Source organism: Cordyceps javanica, chromosome 2 (assembly GCF_051103115.1).
Source record: "Cordyceps javanica chromosome 2, complete sequence".
NCBI lineage: Eukaryota > Fungi > Ascomycota > Sordariomycetes > Hypocreales > Cordycipitaceae > Cordyceps > Cordyceps javanica.
Window position 1 is genome coordinate 863,467 of NC_139296.1, and position 21,177 is coordinate 884,643.

General features: G+C 56.3%; 7 protein-coding genes across 7 annotated transcripts; 2 read left to right on the top strand and 5 right to left on the bottom strand.

The window, feature by feature from the left end:
• Window positions 1-832: 832 nt before the first annotated feature.
• V2A60_002766 (uncharacterized protein) lies at window positions 833-4,195 on the bottom strand (the record flags this gene model as incomplete). Its single annotated transcript, XM_083254112.1, has 6 exons — window positions 833-2,578; window positions 2,646-2,739; window positions 2,811-3,199; window positions 3,262-3,344; window positions 3,414-3,548; window positions 3,601-4,195. The coding sequence occupies 6 exons, from the start codon at window positions 4,193-4,195 to the stop codon at window positions 833-835; spliced, it is 3,042 nt and encodes a 1,013-aa protein (XP_083110238.1).
• Window positions 4,196-6,290: 2,095 nt separating this feature from the next.
• V2A60_002767 (ClpP/crotonase-like domain-containing protein) lies at window positions 6,291-7,403 on the top strand (the record flags this gene model as incomplete). Its single annotated transcript, XM_083254113.1, has 6 exons — window positions 6,291-6,492; window positions 6,557-6,687; window positions 6,759-6,788; window positions 6,855-6,971; window positions 7,049-7,226; window positions 7,285-7,403. 6 exons carry the CDS (start codon window positions 6,291-6,293, stop codon window positions 7,401-7,403), a joined length of 777 nt encoding a protein of 258 aa, XP_083110239.1.
• Window positions 7,404-7,540: 137 nt separating this feature from the next.
• On the bottom strand, window positions 7,541-10,486 carry V2A60_002768 (DHS-like NAD/FAD-binding domain-containing protein; the record flags this gene model as incomplete). The annotated part of the gene is made up of 2 exons (XM_083254114.1): window positions 7,541-10,276; window positions 10,361-10,486. The coding sequence occupies 2 exons, from the start codon at window positions 10,484-10,486 to the stop codon at window positions 7,541-7,543; spliced, it is 2,862 nt and encodes a 953-aa protein (XP_083110240.1).
• Window positions 10,487-11,743: 1,257 nt separating this feature from the next.
• On the bottom strand, window positions 11,744-13,534 carry V2A60_002769 (S53 family peptidase; the record flags this gene model as incomplete). Its single annotated transcript, XM_083254115.1, has 1 exon — window positions 11,744-13,534. One exon carries the CDS (start codon window positions 13,532-13,534, stop codon window positions 11,744-11,746), a length of 1,791 nt encoding a protein of 596 aa, XP_083110241.1.
• A 1,935-nt stretch (window positions 13,535-15,469) lies between these two features.
• Window positions 15,470-15,832, top strand: V2A60_002770 (uncharacterized protein; the record flags this gene model as incomplete). Its single annotated transcript, XM_083254116.1, has 1 exon — window positions 15,470-15,832. The coding sequence occupies one exon, from the start codon at window positions 15,470-15,472 to the stop codon at window positions 15,830-15,832; it is 363 nt and encodes a 120-aa protein (XP_083110242.1).
• Window positions 15,833-16,472: 640 nt separating this feature from the next.
• V2A60_002771 (Whi5 domain-containing protein) lies at window positions 16,473-18,218 on the bottom strand (the record flags this gene model as incomplete). Its single annotated transcript, XM_083254117.1, has 2 exons — window positions 16,473-17,513; window positions 17,598-18,218. 2 exons carry the CDS (start codon window positions 18,216-18,218, stop codon window positions 16,473-16,475), a joined length of 1,662 nt encoding a protein of 553 aa, XP_083110243.1.
• A 1,389-nt stretch (window positions 18,219-19,607) lies between these two features.
• On the bottom strand, window positions 19,608-21,153 carry V2A60_002772 (uncharacterized protein; the record flags this gene model as incomplete). The annotated part of the gene is made up of 2 exons (XM_083254118.1): window positions 19,608-20,251; window positions 20,331-21,153. The coding sequence occupies 2 exons, from the start codon at window positions 21,151-21,153 to the stop codon at window positions 19,608-19,610; spliced, it is 1,467 nt and encodes a 488-aa protein (XP_083110244.1).
• Between the last annotated feature and the right edge of the window lie 24 nt (window positions 21,154-21,177).

The window sequence follows — 21,177 nt, forward strand, 5'->3', positions numbered from 1 at the left end:
GTATTAGTTGCATTCAGATAGTCTTGACCCGCTCAGAGCAATTGAGTCATTGGTGGTGACAAGCCGGAGCGACACTTGGGCGCTCTGCGCGACATGGATGACTACGCACTTCTTTAGGAAATACTCGTTCCCTTTTTACTGTTCTCCTTCAGATGTTTCCTTGTTTCTTCTACTTTAGATCCCCCCCACTCATAGATCCATCACTTCTAGATCTTGCGCACTCTGGTAAAGCATGTGGTGTGAGCTTCCGCTGCCTCCCCTGCTGCTTCCATTGAACCTTTTGTGGCATCACTGTTGCTCCAACCTGTATCTGCTCACATGTACAGACAAACACTGGCCAGAAGTGGGTGTGGCACTGTTGTGTTGATTCAAGTCGGTTATTATGTCAGGTCAGCAAAACAATACTAAGGAACGCAGTGGTAGTATTACAGAGGCAAGGCAGCTCAGAGCTACAAAAGAGATCTGGCCATGTAACTAGTAGAGCAAACTTGAAATACAATTGCCGACAGTCTCGGTCTACTGGTTGATAACTGCCAAGGAGAGAATACAGTGTCCATCTTAGGGTCCAAGTGGACCACTGTAGAGGTCAGCCTCACTTTTCTTAGCGCAGTGCGAGGCTTCATCAGGATAGGTAGGTACAGCCGATCTCTCCTGCGAGGAAGGAAGAAAATGGTGATGGAAGCTTAAAGTGAACTCGATATTTCATATCATGAGAAAGCTATGTAACAGACTTCGGTAAAGAAAGTGGACCAAATACAGTGAAAGAAAGCAAATACACCAGAGAATGTCGTATGTCTAAAAAAATGACAGGCAAGGAAATCGTACATGGCGTCTAGCTGTCCCAAATAGCCCCGTATGCGGGAACTCCTCGTGTTTCCAGCCCATAAACTACCTTTTTGGTGATTTTCTCGTTGGCGATGATAATGACGGCCTCTGCTCGGAATGAGACGGCCAAGTTGTACCCCATCTTGGTGAGGTCTGGTCTGCCTTTGACGGCCGTGTCGTGGATGATGGCATCCGGAATGGTCTCGTAGATGGTGTTGAGAAGCGCTTTGCCAAACGTCTTTTCTGGGCTCTTTGTGGACCATATCAGCTGTGTCTCACAGGACGGGTTCTGGATGTGGCCCAGGAGCGGTCCAATGCCGGAACCGGTCCCGATGACGACGATGCGGTTGAAGAGTGTGGCAATGCGCATGACGCCGCAGGTGGGTATGCCGCGCACCCACACAGATCGCGGCGCGTTTTGTATGCACGACTTTGTCCAGTCGCCCGCGTTGGAGACGACCAGGGAGTAGCCGGGCTGGTTGGCCAGGGCACTCGGCTTGGGCTGAGGAATGGTTGCGAAGGAGTGCCACTCCAGCAGCGGGCGTGTCGAGATGCGCGTAAAGCTGCCGTTGACCGGAACAGTGTACGTAAAAGAGAGAACGGCCGCGTGGTCCGACAACGGTACAGTCTCGACCGGGACTTTGCGCAGGAACAGCCAAGAGGACGCGATGCTGCACGTAGCAACGGTCAGCAGCCAGAACGCGGGGCTTCGGACGAGAACCGTGCCCATGTTCTGTCCCGGCTGCAGGACATCCCTAGCGTTGAGGACCGTCTTGACCCAGAAGAGGAGGAGCGCCGTCCAGCCCATGAACCGGTGGCCCTGCTCAAACGTATTGTGGTATTTCTTGCGGAATGTAGGGTAGGCGAAACCAATCATTGCGCAGCACAGCGCGCAGATCATCCAGGAGACGACAATGGAGGCGACGGAATCGAGCCGCCTGTCTCGGTCCCGGAGATAAGACATGGTGGAGGAGATGTTGCTGCCCAGCAACCAGGCGGTCGAGCAGACACCCGCGGCCGAGTGCACGCCGCCCAGGTGGTAAATCTTGGCGCACCTGCGCCTGATCCAGAGCGGCGCGCCCTTGGGCACGGAGCAGAACACGGTGTACAAGACGTTGATGACGGCATCCTGGCGGACCAGGACGGCCAGCGTCAGGTTGGCGGCCACCACGACCGTGAGGGGCTGCGCGTCGTCGGCGGCGCGCAGCGCGAGCAGCGCCGCGAGGGCGCCGGCGTTGAGGAGAATGACAAAGGAAAAAAGAGTGCGGTAGATGATGAGGATGCGGTACGCCAGCCCGCGCCACGGCTGCGGCAGCTTCTTGGCCGGAACGTCGAGGCTCAGGTCGGCGGCGGGAGAAAAGTCCTGCTGCTCCTCCTTCTCCGTGACGGCGGTCGAGGCCGAGGAGAAGGAGCGCGTCTCGACCAGCGTGCCCCTCTCGCTCGGCGTCTTTTCCAGCGGCGGCGCCTCAAAGGTGCTGCTGCCCTTGTCGTCGGCCTCGGCCATGCCGCGGAGGGCCTTCTTGTCCGTCTTGCCGTTGGCCGTCACGGGAAAGGCTGCGAGCTGATGGATGACGGAGGGGATCGCATAGTAGGGCTGGCGCTGCGCGACGCACGCCAGGATGTGCTGCTCATCCTGGTCGGCGGGGGACACGAATGCGTGAATCTGCCCGTCCAAGAAGAGGGCCACGGCCTGGGAGACGCCTGGCGCGGACAGGAGCGACGAGGAGATGCCATCAAGCTCAACCCGGAATCCCTTGCTTGTGCATCAGTATGTGGTTCATCTCAAGAATGTCGAAGCGGGAAAAAAAGATAATAATTACCTTGACTTTGACTTGGTCGTCGCAGCGTCCAAGAATGATGATGTTGCCGGAAGCGTCCCACTGGCCAAGATCACCCGTGCGATACATTCGCGACCTGAAACCAGTCAGCTCCGAGATCTTTCATTTTTTTTTTTTTTTTGGCAGCGGGAATTCTTCTTTGCTTACCCGTCATTGGTAAAAGGGTCGGGGAGATAGGACTCTCTGGTTTTCTGCTCGAGCCCGACGTAGCCTCGAGAGACACCACTCCCACCGGCCCACATGATGCCGGCCTGGCCGAGCCCGATGGGCTGCATATCCTCATCGAGAATATAGACATTGTTGTTGGGTGTCGGCTTTCCAATGTTGATGGGCTCTCCCGCAACATGCTTGCACATAGTGTTGACAATGGTTGTCTCAGTTGGCCCGCAGCAGTTCCAGTACTCCGCTTCGGTAGCCCAGAGATCGGCTAGAGACTGGGTCGTGGGCTCACCGGCAGTTGCGACTACTCTGATGTTGCGGTACTTATGGGGTGGGTATTTTGATAATATGCTCGGGGTGCAGATCAAGACATCAATCTTTTTGCGTCGGTCAGCCTGCTGTGAGGGGCGTGTTGCTTGCGAGAGTTACGAGTACATACCTGGCGCATCGTGGGCTCCCACTCAGACCCTCGGATGACGAGAGTGCCACCATTGCATAGACAGGTGAAAATTTCCCAGGCAGCTGAATCGTATTAGTATCTGCTGAATAAAACTAGTTTTTGAGCATGTTTTTTTCTTTTCAAGTACTTACCCATGTCAAAGCTGATGTTGAGAACTTGACCAACACGGACACCGGGACTTACACCGAGGTTTCCGGGATACTGGCACACAAGGTTGGCCACGTTACCATGAGTAACGTCAACTCCCTTGGGCTTTCCAGTAGTACCTGTTAAACTCTGTTAGCATTGTGCTTTTCATGGATTATTCCGTTGACTTGCCTGATGTGTATATGACGTAGCACCCGCTGGCAGGAGTCGCCAAGTCCATCCATGCACGACCAACCGCATGCACGGCGTCGTCGTCGTCGCCGTCGCCGGCCACGCACTCTTCCACATTCACAGCGTGGACATGCGGGAACAAGCCTCTGACTCTCTTCTCGGTGGCAGAGATGCACACCAAGACACGGCCGCCGCTCTCTTGGAGCACGTGGCGGAGGGTAGAGTCGGGCACGACGCCGCCGTCCAGAGGGACGTACTGGGCTCCACAAAGCAAAACGGCCCAGATGGCGACGACCATCTCATAGCCGCGCTTGAGCACGAGGGGGACCCTCTGGCCCGGCTGCACGCCGATGCGGCGCAGGTGCCAAGCCAGGGCCTGTGCTTGCAGGGCGAGCTCGCCATAGGTCATATGCCGTGGGACACGACCGGAGAGATCGTGCACTGCGGTCCCCGCGGGGTTGGAGAGGGCATAGTGGGTGAATGCAGCCGTGGTGGTGCAGAATGGAGCTGTCTGTGCTTTCCCAAAAGAGAAGACCATGTTGGCCGCGTCCATGTTGGTGCTCTTGGGCCGTGTAAGCATCATCGCGGTGGCCATGGTTTACTGACCGACAATTGCTCGAGTGCACATGGAAAGTCTGAAAAGAGTTGAATTGATAATTTGGAATACTCGGTTCCAACCTAGGTTCTCAATCATATATACATATTTCGGCAGTTTCGAAGCTTCCTAATTTGGACAGCCAGTTCCGGCTAACGATGCAGGCTGCTGCATGAAACGAGGCAAAATGTATCTCTACGGCAACATCAGGGTGCTCGAAGTATCCAATCTCTCCAAATTCTTCCGAATCAAGCGTCTTTTCTCAGTCACGCGGCCGGAGTAAGGCGTCCAGTTTGTAGACATGCCTTCTCACCGAGTGGGAATTTCGCCACACATCCCCAACGCCGGAGCTACCAGGGGGGGTGGTTTCCAATCCTTCGCGTCTCGCCGTGTCGTCGTTTGGTATCTATTGGGCGCTTGGGAAGTGGTGAATGTCACCACAATGCATTGTACAAGCCACGTAAGAAGAAGAAGAAGAAGAAAAAAAAAAAAAAAAAAAAAGAGGTGGCATTCCAGCCTCACCACAACCCCGGTACTGCATAAGAGGCTTTTCACCCTTGTATAAACGCAGAAAAAGGCTCTCGCCCTTGTTTGACTTTTTTTTTTTTCTTTTTTTCTTTTTCTCTCTTCTTGCGGCGTTTCTTCGCTAGCTCGAACCCAAGGTGCCGGCACGATGGGTTTCGAGTGCTCTCTGCTTGAGCCATACCCACGATCATGTCTCACTCGTTAGCCAGAGAGAACACCCACTGATTGGCAGTTCGCAGGAATTGCGCGACGCTGTGGCACATGACCGAATTGTGGCTCGCCTACCAGGAGATAAGGGAAAAAAAAAGAATGAGTCGGTGGCGGCTTTGTTGAACGGATACCCGTTCCGAGGCCAAGACGACCTGCCTGTGTTGAACCGGAGAGCATAAGAAAGACGCAGCGACGAACTATATCCAAGATGGCGCCTATTTTGTCAAGTCTGTTCTTTTTGGTTTTCTGGCTGAATTAGTAAATGGATCTAACCTGTTCAAGAAACGCCTGTTGTTTTATTTTATTTTTCAACCCGCAAATACCGGTCACCCGTTCTCAAACCCTCGAGAGTGTGAAAAAAAACAAATGTTTCTTGACTCTTTCCTCAAAGGCCGACAATCTAAGACTGTCATGTTCCAGAGCCCAATTGGCTTTTGTACTTTCCACGCGGGTAGGAGATTAAAAGAGAACGGAAGAAGAAAAAAAAACTTGAGAGATTATCATTCCACCATTCCCAAGAACCCTGCCAAAGTGGGCAGAGACGGTGAGGAATGGATAGACCTCCCCAGGCAACTCTACCTTGTCATCTCGTTACCCACGGCGAGCTGAAGGTGTGGGCATTGTTACCGAGACAAGGGATGGCCGTCCTATCTCTAGGACCGATTTGCGTCACCATCCTACATCTTCAACAACAGCCTTCGGCCCCCCCCCCCCCCCCCCAAACAGTTGTCGAGCGACAGGGTCTGCACGGCCCATGTGGTGTATGGTTTCAGCCCGCAAAGGTATGTTTTGGTTTTTTGAGTTAGTCATGTCTTGAACATCGTAGAAACGTGTCCAGGTTATTCCTGCAGCACCGGTCACACACTGCCCGACTCATCATGGCCAAGGCTGGAAGGGGGGGGGGGAGAGAGAGAGCTGTCACAAATCGCGACGAACTCAAGATGCTGTCTGTGCGCAAGCATCGTGATGAAGAAATCTCATTCAAGATCACCTTGTCACATTCCAAAAATGGAATGTCGCGCCGTCGACCTGCCCGTATCGGTCTTGTTTACGACGGGTCTTTCGGATGCTTCAATTGCATCTTCGCCGTGCGTGCATATTGGTTCTCGGCCTAGTTGTCAATGTACGGGTACATGCGCACCTTCTGTCCGAGGTATCTGTTTATTTACACTTTAATCCTTGCCTCTCCAATAAATGTTAACCGGTCGATACCGGTCAATATCCGAAGTCGTAGTCGCCCTTGCGAGGCAGCCCAATCTCCATCATCAAGCAACCTTTCCTCTCTGCCACGACCCTCCATCAGGTTGATTCTTGCCTCTTTCTTCACATTTCCGACGGAGCATTCGCATTCAATCACACCATGACTGATACGGCCCCAGTTGATTTGGTATTATCGTCAACCCCCGCTGCGGGCGTCAGACTCCTCTGCCTCAACCGACCAGAGAAGCGCAACGCACTCTCGCAGCCTTTGATCCGCTCCCTCCTCTCGGCGCTCAGTAATGCCTCTGCAGATGACCACATCTTTTCCATCATCCTAACTGGAAACGGACCCTTCTTCTGTGGTAAGTCTCACCATCGATCCTCGTTCCACGTGAACCGATGGATGAATGTTCTAACCGTCACAAGCCGGCGCCGATCTCAATGATATCGCCACTCTTGACGAGGCCGGCGCAAGAGCGTCTCGCTACCTGGAGGACTTGTGCAAGGGCTTCGCCGCTGTCAAGAAGCCCATCATAGCTGCCGTCAACGGCCCTGCTGTACGTGTCCCGCACGCGACCCCTCCCTCTCGATACAAGGTGCACGTGTGCACTTGGCTGACGATGAACAGCTCGGCGGAGGATTCGAGATTGCTCTGATGGTGAGATGATCCTCTAATGCACCCTTCTGTCCCACCTTGTTTCAACTGCGCTAATTAAAAGCAAAGAGCGACTTTATCGTGTCGGCGGAGCCCGCCTACTTTGTACTCCCCGAAACAAAGATTGGGCTCATCCCCGGCGCCGGTGGTACCCAACGACTCACGGCGGCCGTCGGCAAGTACAGGGTGGGTTTCTTCAACGGAAAGCTGTACAGCAATGTCCGTCCGCAGCTAACAGGATCGGTCCTCCCGCCCGTCCGCAGGCCATGCGCAGCATCTTGCTTGCGGAGCCCATGACTGCCGAGGAGGCCATGGCCGCCAGCCTCGTCGCTAGCGTCGTCAACCCTGACAACTTGACCCAGCGCTGCTTGGAGATGGCATCCAACTTCACCGCCGCCAACAGACAGACTATCGAATTCGCCAAGCAAGCCATCTGCAGAGGTGAGAGTGCATGCGTAAGCGGAGTCGTGTTATTATCCTTGTCTGACTGATGAGCTAGCCGATGATCTCGGCCGTGACGACGGCTTTGAGCGGGATTTGTACTATACCGCGTTCGGAACTGATGAGAAGAAGCGCGGGGTCGACGAGTTCTTGACCGCTCGTCGCAAGAAGGCCTGAGCGGATTCACCATTGCGCGAGATGAAAATTTTAGTAGAGACATGTAAATGGAATTTGCCGTTCCGCTTAGGTTTTCCAGCAACTACAGTACGCCTTTTCAATAATAAACAGTCAATGCATTGTCGTTTCTTCGTCATCTATGAGTCTAGGCTTGAAGCGCAGGCACTAGCTCGCGTTTCATTGCTGCACTTCCAAATCGAGCCCCAGTTCCGCAGTTGGCCCTCGAGCACTCTCGTTCCGGTCTGCGAGGCGGCTGCAGCTTTCCGCAGCAGTGGGCTAGCCCCCAGATCAGCGAACGCCACAGCCGCATCCGTCGTCTCGGGCATGACTCTCGTGGCTTGCTTGGCTCGCTGCTGCGACTGTTTCGAGGGCTGCGAGACTGGATGGGTCTTGGACGGGGAAGAACATGGCTGCTCCAACAACCCAACCAGAGGATCGTCGATATAAAAAGGATTTGGGCGACGAAACCCGGTGAACCAGCCAAGGTTCGGCGAGAGGGACGCGAGCGGGCCCGTTGGTGGACTCTTGGGCTCCATTGGCTGGGGCTTGCCGAAGGGCGACGACACGAGACCAGGTCTCAGCGGCGGTAGTGTCATGCCCATATCAAGCTTGTTTTGTAACGTACCGCGACGCCTGCCCACTGTGGGCATCACAACTTCCTCGCCGTCGATCATTTTGCGCTTGCGGACTCTGGGGTTTGACTTGACAGAGTAGAGTATCGAATTTTCCTGGGCGAGATCGCCAGACACGGGGCTCTGGGGCTGGAGCTGGGGCTTCTGCTTCTGCTCCTCCTCCTGCTCCTGCTCCTGCTCCTGTTGTTGCTGGTGTGAAACCGCGAGATCCGACCGGGGTTGCTGCATAACCATCTCTGCCGCATCGCTTTTGCGGCTGCGACCATGGTTGGGATTCAGCGTGGAGGGTCGTTTCTTGGCTTTTTCGAGCGCACCAGGAGCAGACTTGCGCGAGCCCTTGGCTCTTGGCCGAGGCAGTTTGAGAGCGGGGATCTGCCCCGGATCCGTCGCATTAGCATTCATCAACGACGGCACTGAATCGGCCGTGACTGTTGCGCGACGAGCGGGCTTTGCCGGTGTCTCCCTTCCGGTGATACGTCTTAGTTCTTTGAGGATTTTCAAGGTGCAATAAGCACCAGTGACTTTAGAATCGCGCATGGCTACGGGGTTCGCGGCGGGCGGGCGCGGCTTCTTAGGTGATGGGTCACGCCAGAGCTTCGGAACGCGAATCTGCAGGTCGTCGACCCAAGCATCGCAATCCCATTGAATCCAAAAGTCAATAATGTCGCCCCATGAGCTCTCTGGCGGCTTGGTGAAGTTGACAAAGATCACTTTACCGCCTTTGCTGTGCACCGTTTTCGCAAATTCTCTCACCATGACTTTGAGCCCATGCACCCGCAAGCTTGTGCCTAGAATGAGAAGCATATCTGGATAGAGCGCGAGATCGTGAGTGATGATGGGACTGATCAGGTGAGCATTGGGATGCTCTTCGCCATATAAAACGATGTCCGGGCGTAGCTTTCCAACGCCGAGCGCTCTCTTGCCCTTTTCCTCACGCTCCGCGGCGGCTCCAGCACATCTTGGACACTCGGGCTGCTGGCCCGTCAAGGTCGCTGTTTCGCGGTCCTCGTCATCCCAGGAGCAGACCTGCCCGCACAGAAAGCAGCGCAGCTGTTCCAGCGATCCATGTAGGAATACACACTCGACACCGGATTGCGATGGCTCTTTCTTGAGAGTGGCGGGAGGCGTGCTACTTTTTGTATCGGTGGACGATGCTTCAGTCTCAGTCTGCGAGGCTGATGCTGATTCTGATGCAGACGCTTGTGATGCCCGTGGTATGGGCGACTCTGATGCAAGGTCTTCGGACACAGATTTTTGGCTGCTAGACGGCTCTTTACTCGAAGCCTCGTCCACCATCTTGGCCAGCTGGTCCTTGTTGGCCGTAGATCGACGGCTGAATCTACCGCGACTGCCGGGCCCATCAATCAACGACGTTGAAAGGCCAACTTTTTCTTCAATCTGATCAATGTTTTGCGTGTAGCAGCGTACCAACTTGCCGCGGTTCCTCAGGTGACTGATGAACCTATGCGAGCCGGTCGGCTCCGCGTCCTTGATCTTTTGCCGCAGAGACGTGGCAAATGTGTAAAATACTTGCGTGCGGACCGGGTCGGCCCAGACCGACACGTCAAACAAGTCTCGGCCTTTCATATTGGGCAGTGTACTGCGGCCAGAACTTGATCCTTGCGACGAATTAAACAGCTTCCTCGCTGCTGAAAAGTCTTCCGGCTCTGAATCGCTGGTGTTGCTGTGCTCATTAGACTCCGTGTCAGAAGTTGAACCGTGGTCGTACGGGTCAAATAGCACGGGCGGAGGCGAGGATAGCGGCGAGGAGCTAGGGGGTACGCCGAGCCTCGAGAGATGCTCGGCAAGCCGGAATGCGGACGGGGGTACTATTTGGTCGTCGGGCGGCGGTGAGGACAAGGGTGAAGTGGCGAGCTTGGCGAGGGCGATGGAAAGCGAAGGACGCGCAGGGCGAGGGGTAGTATAGGGAACCTCGGATGTAGGTTTGGACTCTGGCAGTGACGGGCTTTCCGGAGCAGCGCTTGAATCCGCAGCAAGCTCGTCCTGTTTTATCTGTTGATGCAGCGTTTCCGTCTCCTCGTCGTCCTGGGTAACTTTTTCCTCTAGTTGTGGCGAAGCACTGGAAGAAGCTCTCCGCCGCTTGACTGGTCTGTCTGCGTCCCCTTCATCCTCATCCGCGTCCTCTCGCGTCTCCGCGTCGGGTTTCCGCGCTGCTTGTTTAGCCACCGCGTCGAATTGTGCTTGAATCAGCGAGTACAGGCCATTTTCGGATCGAAAGTCCTGTAGATAACATCGCCATGTTAGTGAAACTCGATCAAAGATACCAAAGACAAGCACCAATGCGTTTTGGCTGTCGCTGCATACCGGAATGCCAGAGTTGGTACTTATGCCCGCGCCCGTCACGACGACTACCTTGCGCGCTTTCAGCAGCGAGTCAGCAATGCCTTGGAGAAGCTCTCCGGAGCTTGGCTCGACGTGTGCAGTCGGCATGATTCCCTATCCGATGCAAGAATTGGCTTTGATCCAAGAGAAGGCGAGCTCGATGGTCTGTGGTTTGCTGACTACCGCGCAGTCGCAAAGCCAACGCGTCGCACCACACAGCGAGTGACAGTCTCAAAATGTGTACATGTAGGTGATGAAGAAATCCGTCATGTTGTATTGTATGTTGAAGATACCATTGGCAGTTTCGTACGCTTTGTATTACGCGCCGGCAGCTATCTGATCGATCGCGGTGTAGACGTTGTGGGTGCGATAGACTCAATGCCGAACCGAGGAACGTAAGGATAATAAATATCAAGAAAAGAAATGGGGCAAAAAAAGTATCCAAAAATTGTAAAAAGGGGAGGAAAGATGCCCAATTCAAGAGCTGCAGCCGCTTCAATGGTTTGTGCAATGCTGCTGGGCGTTTGACAGCTGTGACGCGCCTCACAGTACTTGTGATGATGTCGCGACTGGGTGGTTCCCGCCGAACCCCAATTTGTTTTCTTTCCTCCCATGGCGGACTAGCGCTGTTCGGAGCAGTCACTGATTGAGCCTTGAGCCGCTGAAAGGACCCGCTGTAGGCGGCTGATTAGTGGCGGGCCAGCGGGCTTTAGCGGCATGTTAGGGATCGTCTTTCAGACGGTCCAGCGGTTCCGCCAGGGCCAGGCCAGACCTGCTGCTACAGCACGGATAGGGTGGGGGTGAAGAAGGGGCGCACAAGTTTGGTTTGATGGTGCTAACAGCGCTAGGTGGGCTGACCTGCAGAGAACGTTAGTACAATGAATGATCAGCCTTTCATCATTCCTGTCTCTCGATCCTGCCAGGAAAGTCGGCATAGAAAAATAAAACGAAACAATCTACCTCGAGTCATAGCAAGCATGTGTTTGGCAGTTGATGCCAGTAAGCTGTTATGCCTGCATGCATTACATGTGTATTTTCTTCAACCGTACCACCACACTCCAGTTCGAAGGTCACTGTGGATGGCATTTACGTGCACACACACACACATATATATATATACATGGGCATCATCCCTTCTCGTCCGGCATGGTTGTCAAAATTCATAAATCATTTTTGTATGCTCCTCTACTGTGCTTTGGCGAGAATTATTCGCGCATGCTCCCATTGGGCTCTTCATGCCGAAAGACTGGATGATTGGCGTCCACACAGCCGACCTGTGATTGCGACTTGTCCACCCCCCCCCCCCCCCCTTCACCTCGAACTCAACAATGCGTCTCTCCTCATCACGCATCCTGGCGGACAATCCTACTCGACCGCGTGTACCAGCGCGTCGAGAAGCTCGGTAAAGTCCCCGGGCACGCCCAGCCCCGTGACGGCGTCCCAGCCGGGCTTGGCCGGCCACCCGCCCGGCGTCTCGCCGTCCCAGCTGCACGAGCGGCTCTGGCCCTCGGTCACGTCCTGCAATGTCCTGCGCACCGGCTCGCTGTACAGCCACGGGGTGACCCATCCAAGCGGGCGCTTGCCGGCGCGGGCGCGCGCGTCGTTGACCATGGCCAGCATGGCCGCGACGATGGGCGCGCTGGCGCTCGTGCCCTGCAGCAGGCCCGGCCTGCCCTGGGCGACGACGAGCACGTTGGTGCCCACCGCCGCAATGTCCGGGATGGCGCGGTTCCGCGGCTCGTAGTAGCCGTCGAGGTGGCCGTCGAGGGCGCGCACGTACGCGCCCACCGCCGCTCGCTGCCAGGCCGGCTGCGCATAGTACTGCGAGAAGCCCCCCGTGCTGAACTCGGCCGCCGCGGGCGGGCCGCCGGCGGCGGCGGCGGGGGCGTTGCTGACGGCGCCCACGGCGAGCGCCCACGGGCACGTCGACGGGAACGTCGCCACGGTCATCTTGCGGCCGGACCCGTCGCGCGCGCGGCAGTTGGAGCCCTGCCCGCCCTGCGCCCCGCCGTCGCCGGACCCGAAGAGCACCGTCATGCCGCGGGCGGCGAGCAGGCCAATCATGCCGCACACCTTGTCCGCGTACGGCCGCGGCACCGACGCCTCGTCGTCGGCGTACGAGACGGACAGCACGCTCGGCATCTCGCCCGCGGGCTTGTCCAGGAGGTACTGGAACAGCTCCAGGAACGGCTCGTTGGTCGACGCGTTGCTCGAGTCCGACCGGCCGTCCTCGCCGATGAGCTCGCCCCGGCCCCCGGCCGAGTAGAAGACGAGGCGGGCCGGGTACGCCAGGCCCAGCGCGAGGTCGACGTCCAGCGCCGCCTCGCTGCCCGACCGCGACCGGTCCTGCGGGTTCTCGCCGCCGCCGACGAGCTCCACCGTGTAGTTGTAGCCCTTGGCCGCGAGCTCGGGCGCCTGCTGCGACAGGAACTGGTCCGAGTCCTCGTAGTTGGCGTACTCGTCGAGGAAGCCGGCCACGCCCATGGTCACGCTCGACCTGTCGTCGGGCGTCTTGTAGTAAAAGTTGTACGCCTCCCGGATGCACCGCGGCGTGACGACCGAGGTGCACGGTGGTGGTGGCTGCGGCTGCGGCGCGTCGGCGCGTCTCGTCAGGTCCATCTCGTCGAGCCACCGGATCTGGGAGACGGAGCGGGCCGGCTTCATAAAGTTGGACACGGGGTGGATGAAATCAATGGCGTCCTCGAGGGCGTCGGGGATGGAATACTGCGTGGTGCGCAGCACCGGCGCGTCCCCCCCGCCCTCGTAGACGTAGTGCTCCAGGAGGGAGCCGATGAGCGCGTCCGTCTGCCTGACCGTTGCGCGGACGTGCACCCAGTCGCCCTTGGTGTCCGAGTCCTGGATGCCGTGGCTGCGCAGCCACGCTTGCACCATGCTGACCGACTTGGCAGCCGGGGCACGCATCGCGGTAGAGTCTACCAGCGATAGCAAGTCCCCTCGCACCGATGTCAAAAGCTTTTGGAGGCCCTTCATCTTGGGCTGCTTCAGGGCGATAGAAAATGAGTATTGTTGATTCGGGTCGACTTGGTCGTCGATTTTCTTCCATCCGGGAGGGAGCCGCGCCGTCTTCTCGATGCAAATGTCGGCCAGCGATCCCCATCCGAGCAGCGCCGCTCCCAATGCCAGCTTGGGTAACATGATTATCGACGATGAAATAGAGATCAAAGTCGACAATAGAAGGAGGGCACTTTTTTCAACAAAAAGTTGCGGCCTTCACCCTATTGTCAGGAAAAGGGGGGGGTGTCCTCTTTATTACAGAAGCAAAGTCGTTGCAATACTAAGTAGCCCAAATGGTCTGAGACATGTATTCGCCCATTCAGGTACAAAGCTTGTAAAATGCCTATTTATTAGTCCCCTTTTTGTTTGTTCTAGTTTTGCCAACGATGTTTCCCACTCAAGTTTCGCCTATTACGGTGCCTGGCATGTACACGTACAACGCGAATCCTAATCCACCGAGTCAATAAGCAGGGCCGCAGCACGAGTTTGACATTGCGACAAACGAAGTCCCTTGAATCATCGGCTAGTGCTATGAAGAGAAAGGCATTCCCGACCCGCACAGTCCAATATTGGGTAGCACATAGCGGGCGTGTTGTTTCCCTGGCAGCCATGTCTCACATCTGAACCGAGTACTAATATGGAGTGCACTATGTAGTTGCTCGCGCCGAGGCTACGCAGATTCAGGGAGACACGCCAAGATCGATAGGTAACAATGAATGGTCAAGAAAGAAGAATTCTAATGTCCGCCTTATTGATACATCTGTGGTAGGCTCCGCCTGTTTTGCTTGCTGATGTCCGCAGCCAACATTTACAGGGCATTATTCTGTATACATCACAAGGCGATTGTGATTAGTCCCTGTCTACTTGAGTTTCCCTAGCTTGGCAGTTGCTCTCTTGGGCGTGCTTTTTTCATCCAATAGTTGAGCAGTGACGTAGTGCTCCTAAGTAGGTGTCGCACTTTGACACGGTCCAGTGTGAGTGAGATCGCCGCTCAGCCCCCGGAGCTAACTTGTAAGTACCGCGTGCCTCCAAAACTGGAGCTTGCCCCTTGCAGATGATCACAGCTGGATAAATACCATATTCATGCTCCTTGGGGTATTTTTTTTTATTTTAGCCAAATGTGTGGGATCGGCTCATCGTCGGCGGTAACTACATGGCCCTCAATCCTCTGCTGGTATTCTTGCAAGCTTCGGGTAGTCGCTGTTCATTGCTGCCATGCCCTGTGGTTGGCTGTTGCACAAAATCACTGGCAAAGTGCTCTCAGCGGGGATTTGTGACTCGTTGATCCGGATATTCCATTCATCCTTGGTGTCCATAGGATTGATGCCGGGCCTTGCTGTGATCTCGCCGCCTGACAGGCGCAGCAATTGCCAGCCACTCCGAGCCAAGAGGCGATTATACCTACCCTGTATAGCGCAGGCGGAAGAGGAAGGACCGGTAGTATTGCAGCGGAGAGTTGAAAAGTCGGCAGCCAGACTATCTGGAGGATATAGATGACCACTTGCGAAGTCTTTGCTTGGATTTGGTTTGTCATTAGAATCTAGCAATGATTCTGTTTGATGCATTCGCCCGAGCGGGATCCAATCTCGGGTGTTCTACAATAGCGGTACTGTGCCAGCATGAAGCGAGTGATCGACGTGTGTCAAAGGCTTGGAGACAAGAAGAATAACGTAAAATGGCCCACTGTACTTCCATCCCGATGAGAAAGATGATCAAGGATTTCAAGCACATAAGAGCTGTGCTTATGAGTGTCCTGGCTCGGCTTTGGTCACAATCGCGAGCAGACGGAATTTCCCGCGGATTTCCCGCGGAACTCGGACTACACGCAGCAAACGTACTCATCAACGACGAATATATATACATCAACAAAAGAATGCAAAACGGAAAACATCCATCATTCATCACTCACAACTCATCGATTCCTCATTTTATCTGACACTAATTCAATATCGAGCCACATCTGTCTAGATCATCTCATATTGAATCTTGTTCTGCCCATTCTCTCTCGAAACAGAAGAGCATACCCCCCTTCCTACCAACAACAACAAAAAAAAAAAAACAACAACACATCACATCATGTCATCATCACAATCCACGCCGCAAGAGAGTCTCCAGGCCATCAACAACAGGACCCTGGGAACGTCGGCCGACTCCTTCCCCGTCGTCACGCTGCCCGGCGGCGACCAGGTCCCCACGGGCACGGTGGGCGCCCTCCTCGTTAACATCCGGGCCTACGACGCGGCGGCGGCAGCGGGGGACGCCGACGCGCAGGACACGCTCGCGCGGGCCATTCGCGCAGCGGTGCCGGTCCTGCAGCGGGTGGGCATGTTTGACCTCTTCCGCCCCGATGAGTGGACGTCGGACCGGAGCCAGGGCAGGACGTTGGTCGGGGAGACGGCTGCGGCTGCGGCGGCGGCTGCGGCCAAGGAGCAAAGTTGAGACATTGGGGGAGAAGGGGGGAAACATGACAGGAGAGAGAGAGAGAGAGAGCGTGATGGAGAGTGGTGCAAGGCCAAGGAAGAGAGGAAGAAGAAGAAAGAAAGAAAGAAAGAACCACTGGCCCGAGGAGAACAGTGGTATTCAAACAGAAAAAATGGCGTGCAAGACGAGACACTTGAGTTGCGACGGACTAATACGGGTGGTGCATCATGAAGAAGAAAGGCGCACCTCATTCATTATTCATTGTAAAGCCCCCATTCGATGATATAAAAAAAGTAAATAGCCAAAAAAAAACAATGCTGCACACAGTATAATGCTCCTTCAAATGTACCCAATCCAAGAAATATGTGCAAAAGAGAAAACGGACATCAAAAGAGGTGGTAGTAGAGCGCACGCAACAATACATTGATAGTGCCGTTGCTCATGAATGATGAGCCGGGTAGAGCTCACATGTCTTCTTACAACGTCGTCCTCATTTGATATCCAACGCGACGACGACGACCAACCGCAAACCTTGACAGGTCAGGCATACATGGATATATAAAACTTGGTCCTTCAGATGGCGAGAGAGAAAAAATAAAAACGGAAATGGTGGGTATATGCTTCCAATAAAAAAAGTATGGTGAATTTGCAGCTCCCTTCATATACCAACAGCGCCAGCCACGCTGCTTGTCCTGGGTGGCAGCTGAATATCGTCGTCGTCATCTGAGCTGTCGGCGGCGGCACGATCCAGTATGCGGTCAATGTCCTCGTCGCAAAGCGCCGGTCGCGCGCGACTGTTGCCGAGGCCGAGGCCGCTGGGGAGGGACAGCGCGCCGCGTATATGGCCGCCGACCCCGTTGGCCCGTCGTTTGGGCGTCCAAACGTTTGGTGAGCGGTACGGCTGCTGTTGCTGCGGCGAGTCGAGATCCATCGGCGAGCCGGGCGGCGGCGGGCCCATGGCAGGCGACTTGTCAAAGCCGACCCGCCTTTGGGGCATGGCCGGGCGCTGGCCGGGCAAGCCTTTTCGGAAGCTGCTGCTGCTGGTCGGGGTGTGGCGATTCATGTTGTTATTGTTGTTGCTGTTGTCGTGCAAAGAAGTCCTCTGCTGGGGCGGCGCCGGCGAGACGGAGGGGGAAAAGGCGTGTCGGAGATTGGTAGAGTTGTTGGGGCTGCTCATGAAAAGAAGCGTCTCGATGGCATCCTGTTCTCGCACGTTCTGATGGGGCGAGTACAGCATGGCGTCTGGTGGACGCGACGGTTGCGACGACGACACGGCACCCGGATCCAAGTGTCGTCGCGGTGAGTAGCTGCTCGCGGCCGAGGCGGAGTGCGAGTGAGTGAGCAGGGCGGGCGGATGCCTCGCGATGGTATTTCGACGGCCGTTGCCCGACTGTCTGGACAGCGAGGGCTGGATGGGCGCGGGAGGGGCGAGGACGGGCTTGCGGGAGCGTGCCGGGGGTGAGCGGGACCCGTGACGGGGCTGCACGGGGTCGGGCGCAAAGTGCACCTGCGCCGCCGACGTCGGATGCGGTCGGGGGCTGGTGGAAGAAGACTGGCGGCGATGGAGGGTAGAGTTGCTGGAGACGGGCGATGCGGCCTGGGAGGCGAGAGACTCGACCTCGTCGAGGGAGCGTGACTGCCATCCGTTGTTGACCTTGATCATGGCATACGTCAGCCGCGTCTTGAGATCCGCCGACATCTATAAGACGTGTTAGCGAGAGAAGAGCAAAGGTGACGAGCGCGGGTTGGGGGTGGGGGGGGATCAGTGGTTCGTGATGCGTACGTCCATAATTTGGCTTCCCGTCGACGTCGTGCTCATGGCACTGACGGTTCTGGCATGGCCCTTGATCGGGCTGTTGCTGCCACTTCGAGGCTTGACCTGGCCGTCCGCCATGCGCTTCCGTGACGCGGTCGAGGCCTCCTGCTGGTCGATGCGTTGCTGGGCCGCGGCAATGGCGGACAGCCGCAAGAGCTCCTGTCCGGCCTGACCGTGGGCGTCGGCCCCGGCATCATCGCCCTGTGCATGGGCGGCTCGCCTCGCGTCGCCGCCGGCCGCGGCCGCGGACTCTTGCGAGTCGGGTATGGTTGTCTGGGAGGAGGAGGGGCAGGCGGACAAGGCGGCGGGCATGGCGGAGGAGACGGGCGCGACGAGGGACTGGCCAAAGGTCGACGACGAGGGCGCCGCCGCAGCGGACGGCCGCGAAGCACCGGGCACGACCTCGACGCGCCCGGCGTCGTCTTGTGTCGGGGATGCCATGTCGTCGTGGTCGGCACGTGCTTGGTGGGCGGTGGGCGGCGTGGCCGGCACGGTCAAGTCGCTCCCGTCGCGTCTCGACGACGACGCAGAGGACGACGGCAGCGCCGCGTCGCCGCCGCTTTTGGTACCTGGGCCGAGTTGCGACATGCGGAGTTTCTCTTTTCTCTTTTCTTTTCTTTCTCAAACAGCCAAATTAAAGAAAATGAATCGAGAAATCAAGAATCCGAATCTGGGCTCGATCGAAGGGGGGGGTTTGGAGCGGCCGTCGTCCCCGGGGGGCAGACAGAAAGCGTGATTAGCGGCCTGGCAAATCACCAGTCGTGATGAGCGAGGGCCGTTCCGGACAAGACCGAGAGAGAGTGCAGTTGGCAGGTAAAAAGTACCTCTTTCAGTGGGATCACACGTATTAGGACAGCGCAGTGGTTCGCGGGGGAGGTCATGTAGCGGGTACCTACTGACTGATTTGGACTTTAAGAAGACGGGAAAACAACAACAACAAAAAAACCCCCAAGAACTGTAGAGACGCGTTAGTTTGTCAGGCCAGAAATATTCAGTCGTGTCTGAAGGGTGGAAAAAAAGAAAAAAAAAAGAGAATGACAAAGGAAGAAAAAAAAAGAGGAAAAGAAAACGGCTGCCTGTGATGCTCGACCTCTCAGTAAGTACTCTGAACGCCAGCCAAAGTGGTTACGCGGTCTCGCGCGGCGGCCTCGCAAAAATAAAAGTCGCAGAGACTTTCGCACTCGTACTTGCAGCGCCTGCTGAGTGGTGGCGCGAACCTCCCGCCAGGCCGCGTGACAGCGGGGCTACACTGGGGCTACCTGAGCTACGACTTGTCATTACGCTCATCACAAGGATGGGAGCATTGCCCGGTGAAGAAGATGTGGAAGAATAGGAACAAGGTCAGAAGGGAAAAAAATAAGAAACAGGAAAAAAAAAAGAACAAGAAAAGAAGAGAAATAGAAAAAAGAAAAAAGTGCCAAACCAATACCATCAAACTCCAACACTGTGCTTCATTTCTGCAGGCTTCTTCACCAAGGTGAGTACCTAAGTACCTTAGTAAGTACAAGCAACTGAGTAAGTACATCTCCCCACTGTACCTAAGCCACTCCCTCTTTTGTGAGGGGCAGCCCTGCATCATCACCACCGCGGCTGGACCCATAAACTGAAGCACAAGTAAATAAATAAATAGCACGTCTAACCTGGTTGATAAAAACCAAAAGACTGGAATAGAAATAACAGAATCCCAGCTGTGAACAGAGGTGGGCCGTCTTTGCTTCAGTAGTAGTCTACTGGTAGTGCGAGTAATGACCTACTTACGCGCAGCAGCTGCAAGCCTCTTCGGTAAGTACTTACCCAGGTAAGTAGGACATTCGGCAATAGATCTATTGCGTGGTTTTTCTACAACTGCAAGTCACTCGAAATCACTGGAAATCGCTGGAAATCACTAGAGGTCAATTCACGTATAGAATTTTTGAAAGAGAAGAAAAGAAAGGAAAAGACGCAAAACGAATGTCCTTGTCCGTCCCATTCTTGCCCTCACGCCTCCGGCGTCCAGTTCCACGCGCCCGAAGTAAACAGCTGCTTGGCCATCTTGTCCACGTACAGCGCGCCCTCGTACCGTAGACGCTGGTCGTTGGCCACGGCTCGGGTAAACAAGAATGTGAGCCTCGCCTGCTCGTCGTTGCCGTCATTGTCGCGGCGTACCGCCACCGCCGCCGGCGCCGCCGTCGGCGTGCACGAAGGAGCCGGCTCGCGCCCCCAGGAGGCCGTGTCCCGTCGATTTTTCCAGTCGGCGTGCGACAGTGCCACGACACGGGCTGAGAGCATCGACTGCAGGTAGTCCAGGATCGGTCCGATCCGCACCCGCAGGCCGCAGTTTGTGTGGTGCTTGTCAATCTGGTAGTTGGGACACTGCCGCAGCGTGCCGAGCAGCTCCTCAATCTGGACAGAGGAGCCGTCAGGCACCGCGTCCATGGACGAGGCGCCGTAGTCGACCAGGTAGAGCAGGCGCTTGGAGACGAGAAACTTGATCATCTGTCCCAGCTGGAACGAGTCGCACGCCGCGCTCGAGTCGTAGCCCAGCTTGCACTGTCTGTCGCGGCACGAGTACAAATCGATAAAATGCTTCTGCACGGACGCGACGGTGCCGAGTATGCACTCGCGACGGTAACGAAGTTCCTCTGCGAAAGCATTAGTTGGCAACATCAAAGGTATGTGTAAACCGTCACCCGGTCTGGATCATCTCCCGACCTTCTATACCGTCGGGCAGGTTCCACCATGCAGCCGTCGAGACCGTGTCCGGGTCATGGAACACGCTCCAGAGGCTGGAACCGCGCATGATGAGCTCGCGCGAGGACTGCTGCAGCCTCATGGGCTGTCCCAGCAGCCACGAAACCAGAATCTTCTGGCGCAGGACTTGCTCGACCTCGGTCGGTCGGCCCGCATCGTCCACGAGCGGCTTTGTGCTGGTCAGCGGCCATTTGAACTTGAGATCCGTGTTGAGTGCCCGCGCAACGACGGCGATGCAGTCAAACCGGTCTGCAATGATGGCCATGGTGGTGGCGTATGACATGGTGGCCCGCATCTCCTTGACCGGCTTCCCGTGCAGGATGCGCAGCATGTCCTCGAAAGCGCCCTCACGGCCCGCAGCCTTGGTGGCGTCGTCGTCGTCGGCGACCGTCACCCATGGGAGGTCCTCGACGCTCGCCTCCCCGGGCGCGACCCTCATCGAGCGCAGCTTGGCATGGGCGGCGGCGACGACGTCGGCCTCGCGGAACTGCGGGTTGGATAGCAGGTTGGCAAAGTACCTCGAGCTGCGTTTCAGCACCTCGAGGCTCAGCCGATACGCAACCCGCAGCCGCGCGCGGCCGCTGGCAGGGGGCGGCGGCCGGTTTGGCGTCGGCGTCTTGCGCAGCGCTGCCGCCTCGGCCTTTCGGTGCTTCTTGAGCGTCTCCGGCGACGTTTCAAAAGTCACGTCCAGCACAATGTTGCCATCTGCGGCGATGTTGACAACCCTGCGTCCATCCGCCGTCGTGCTGTCCGATGTCTCGCCGTCTGCAGAGGCAGCGGCCGACTCTCCCATCCTTTGGTCTAGGGCATTCGAACA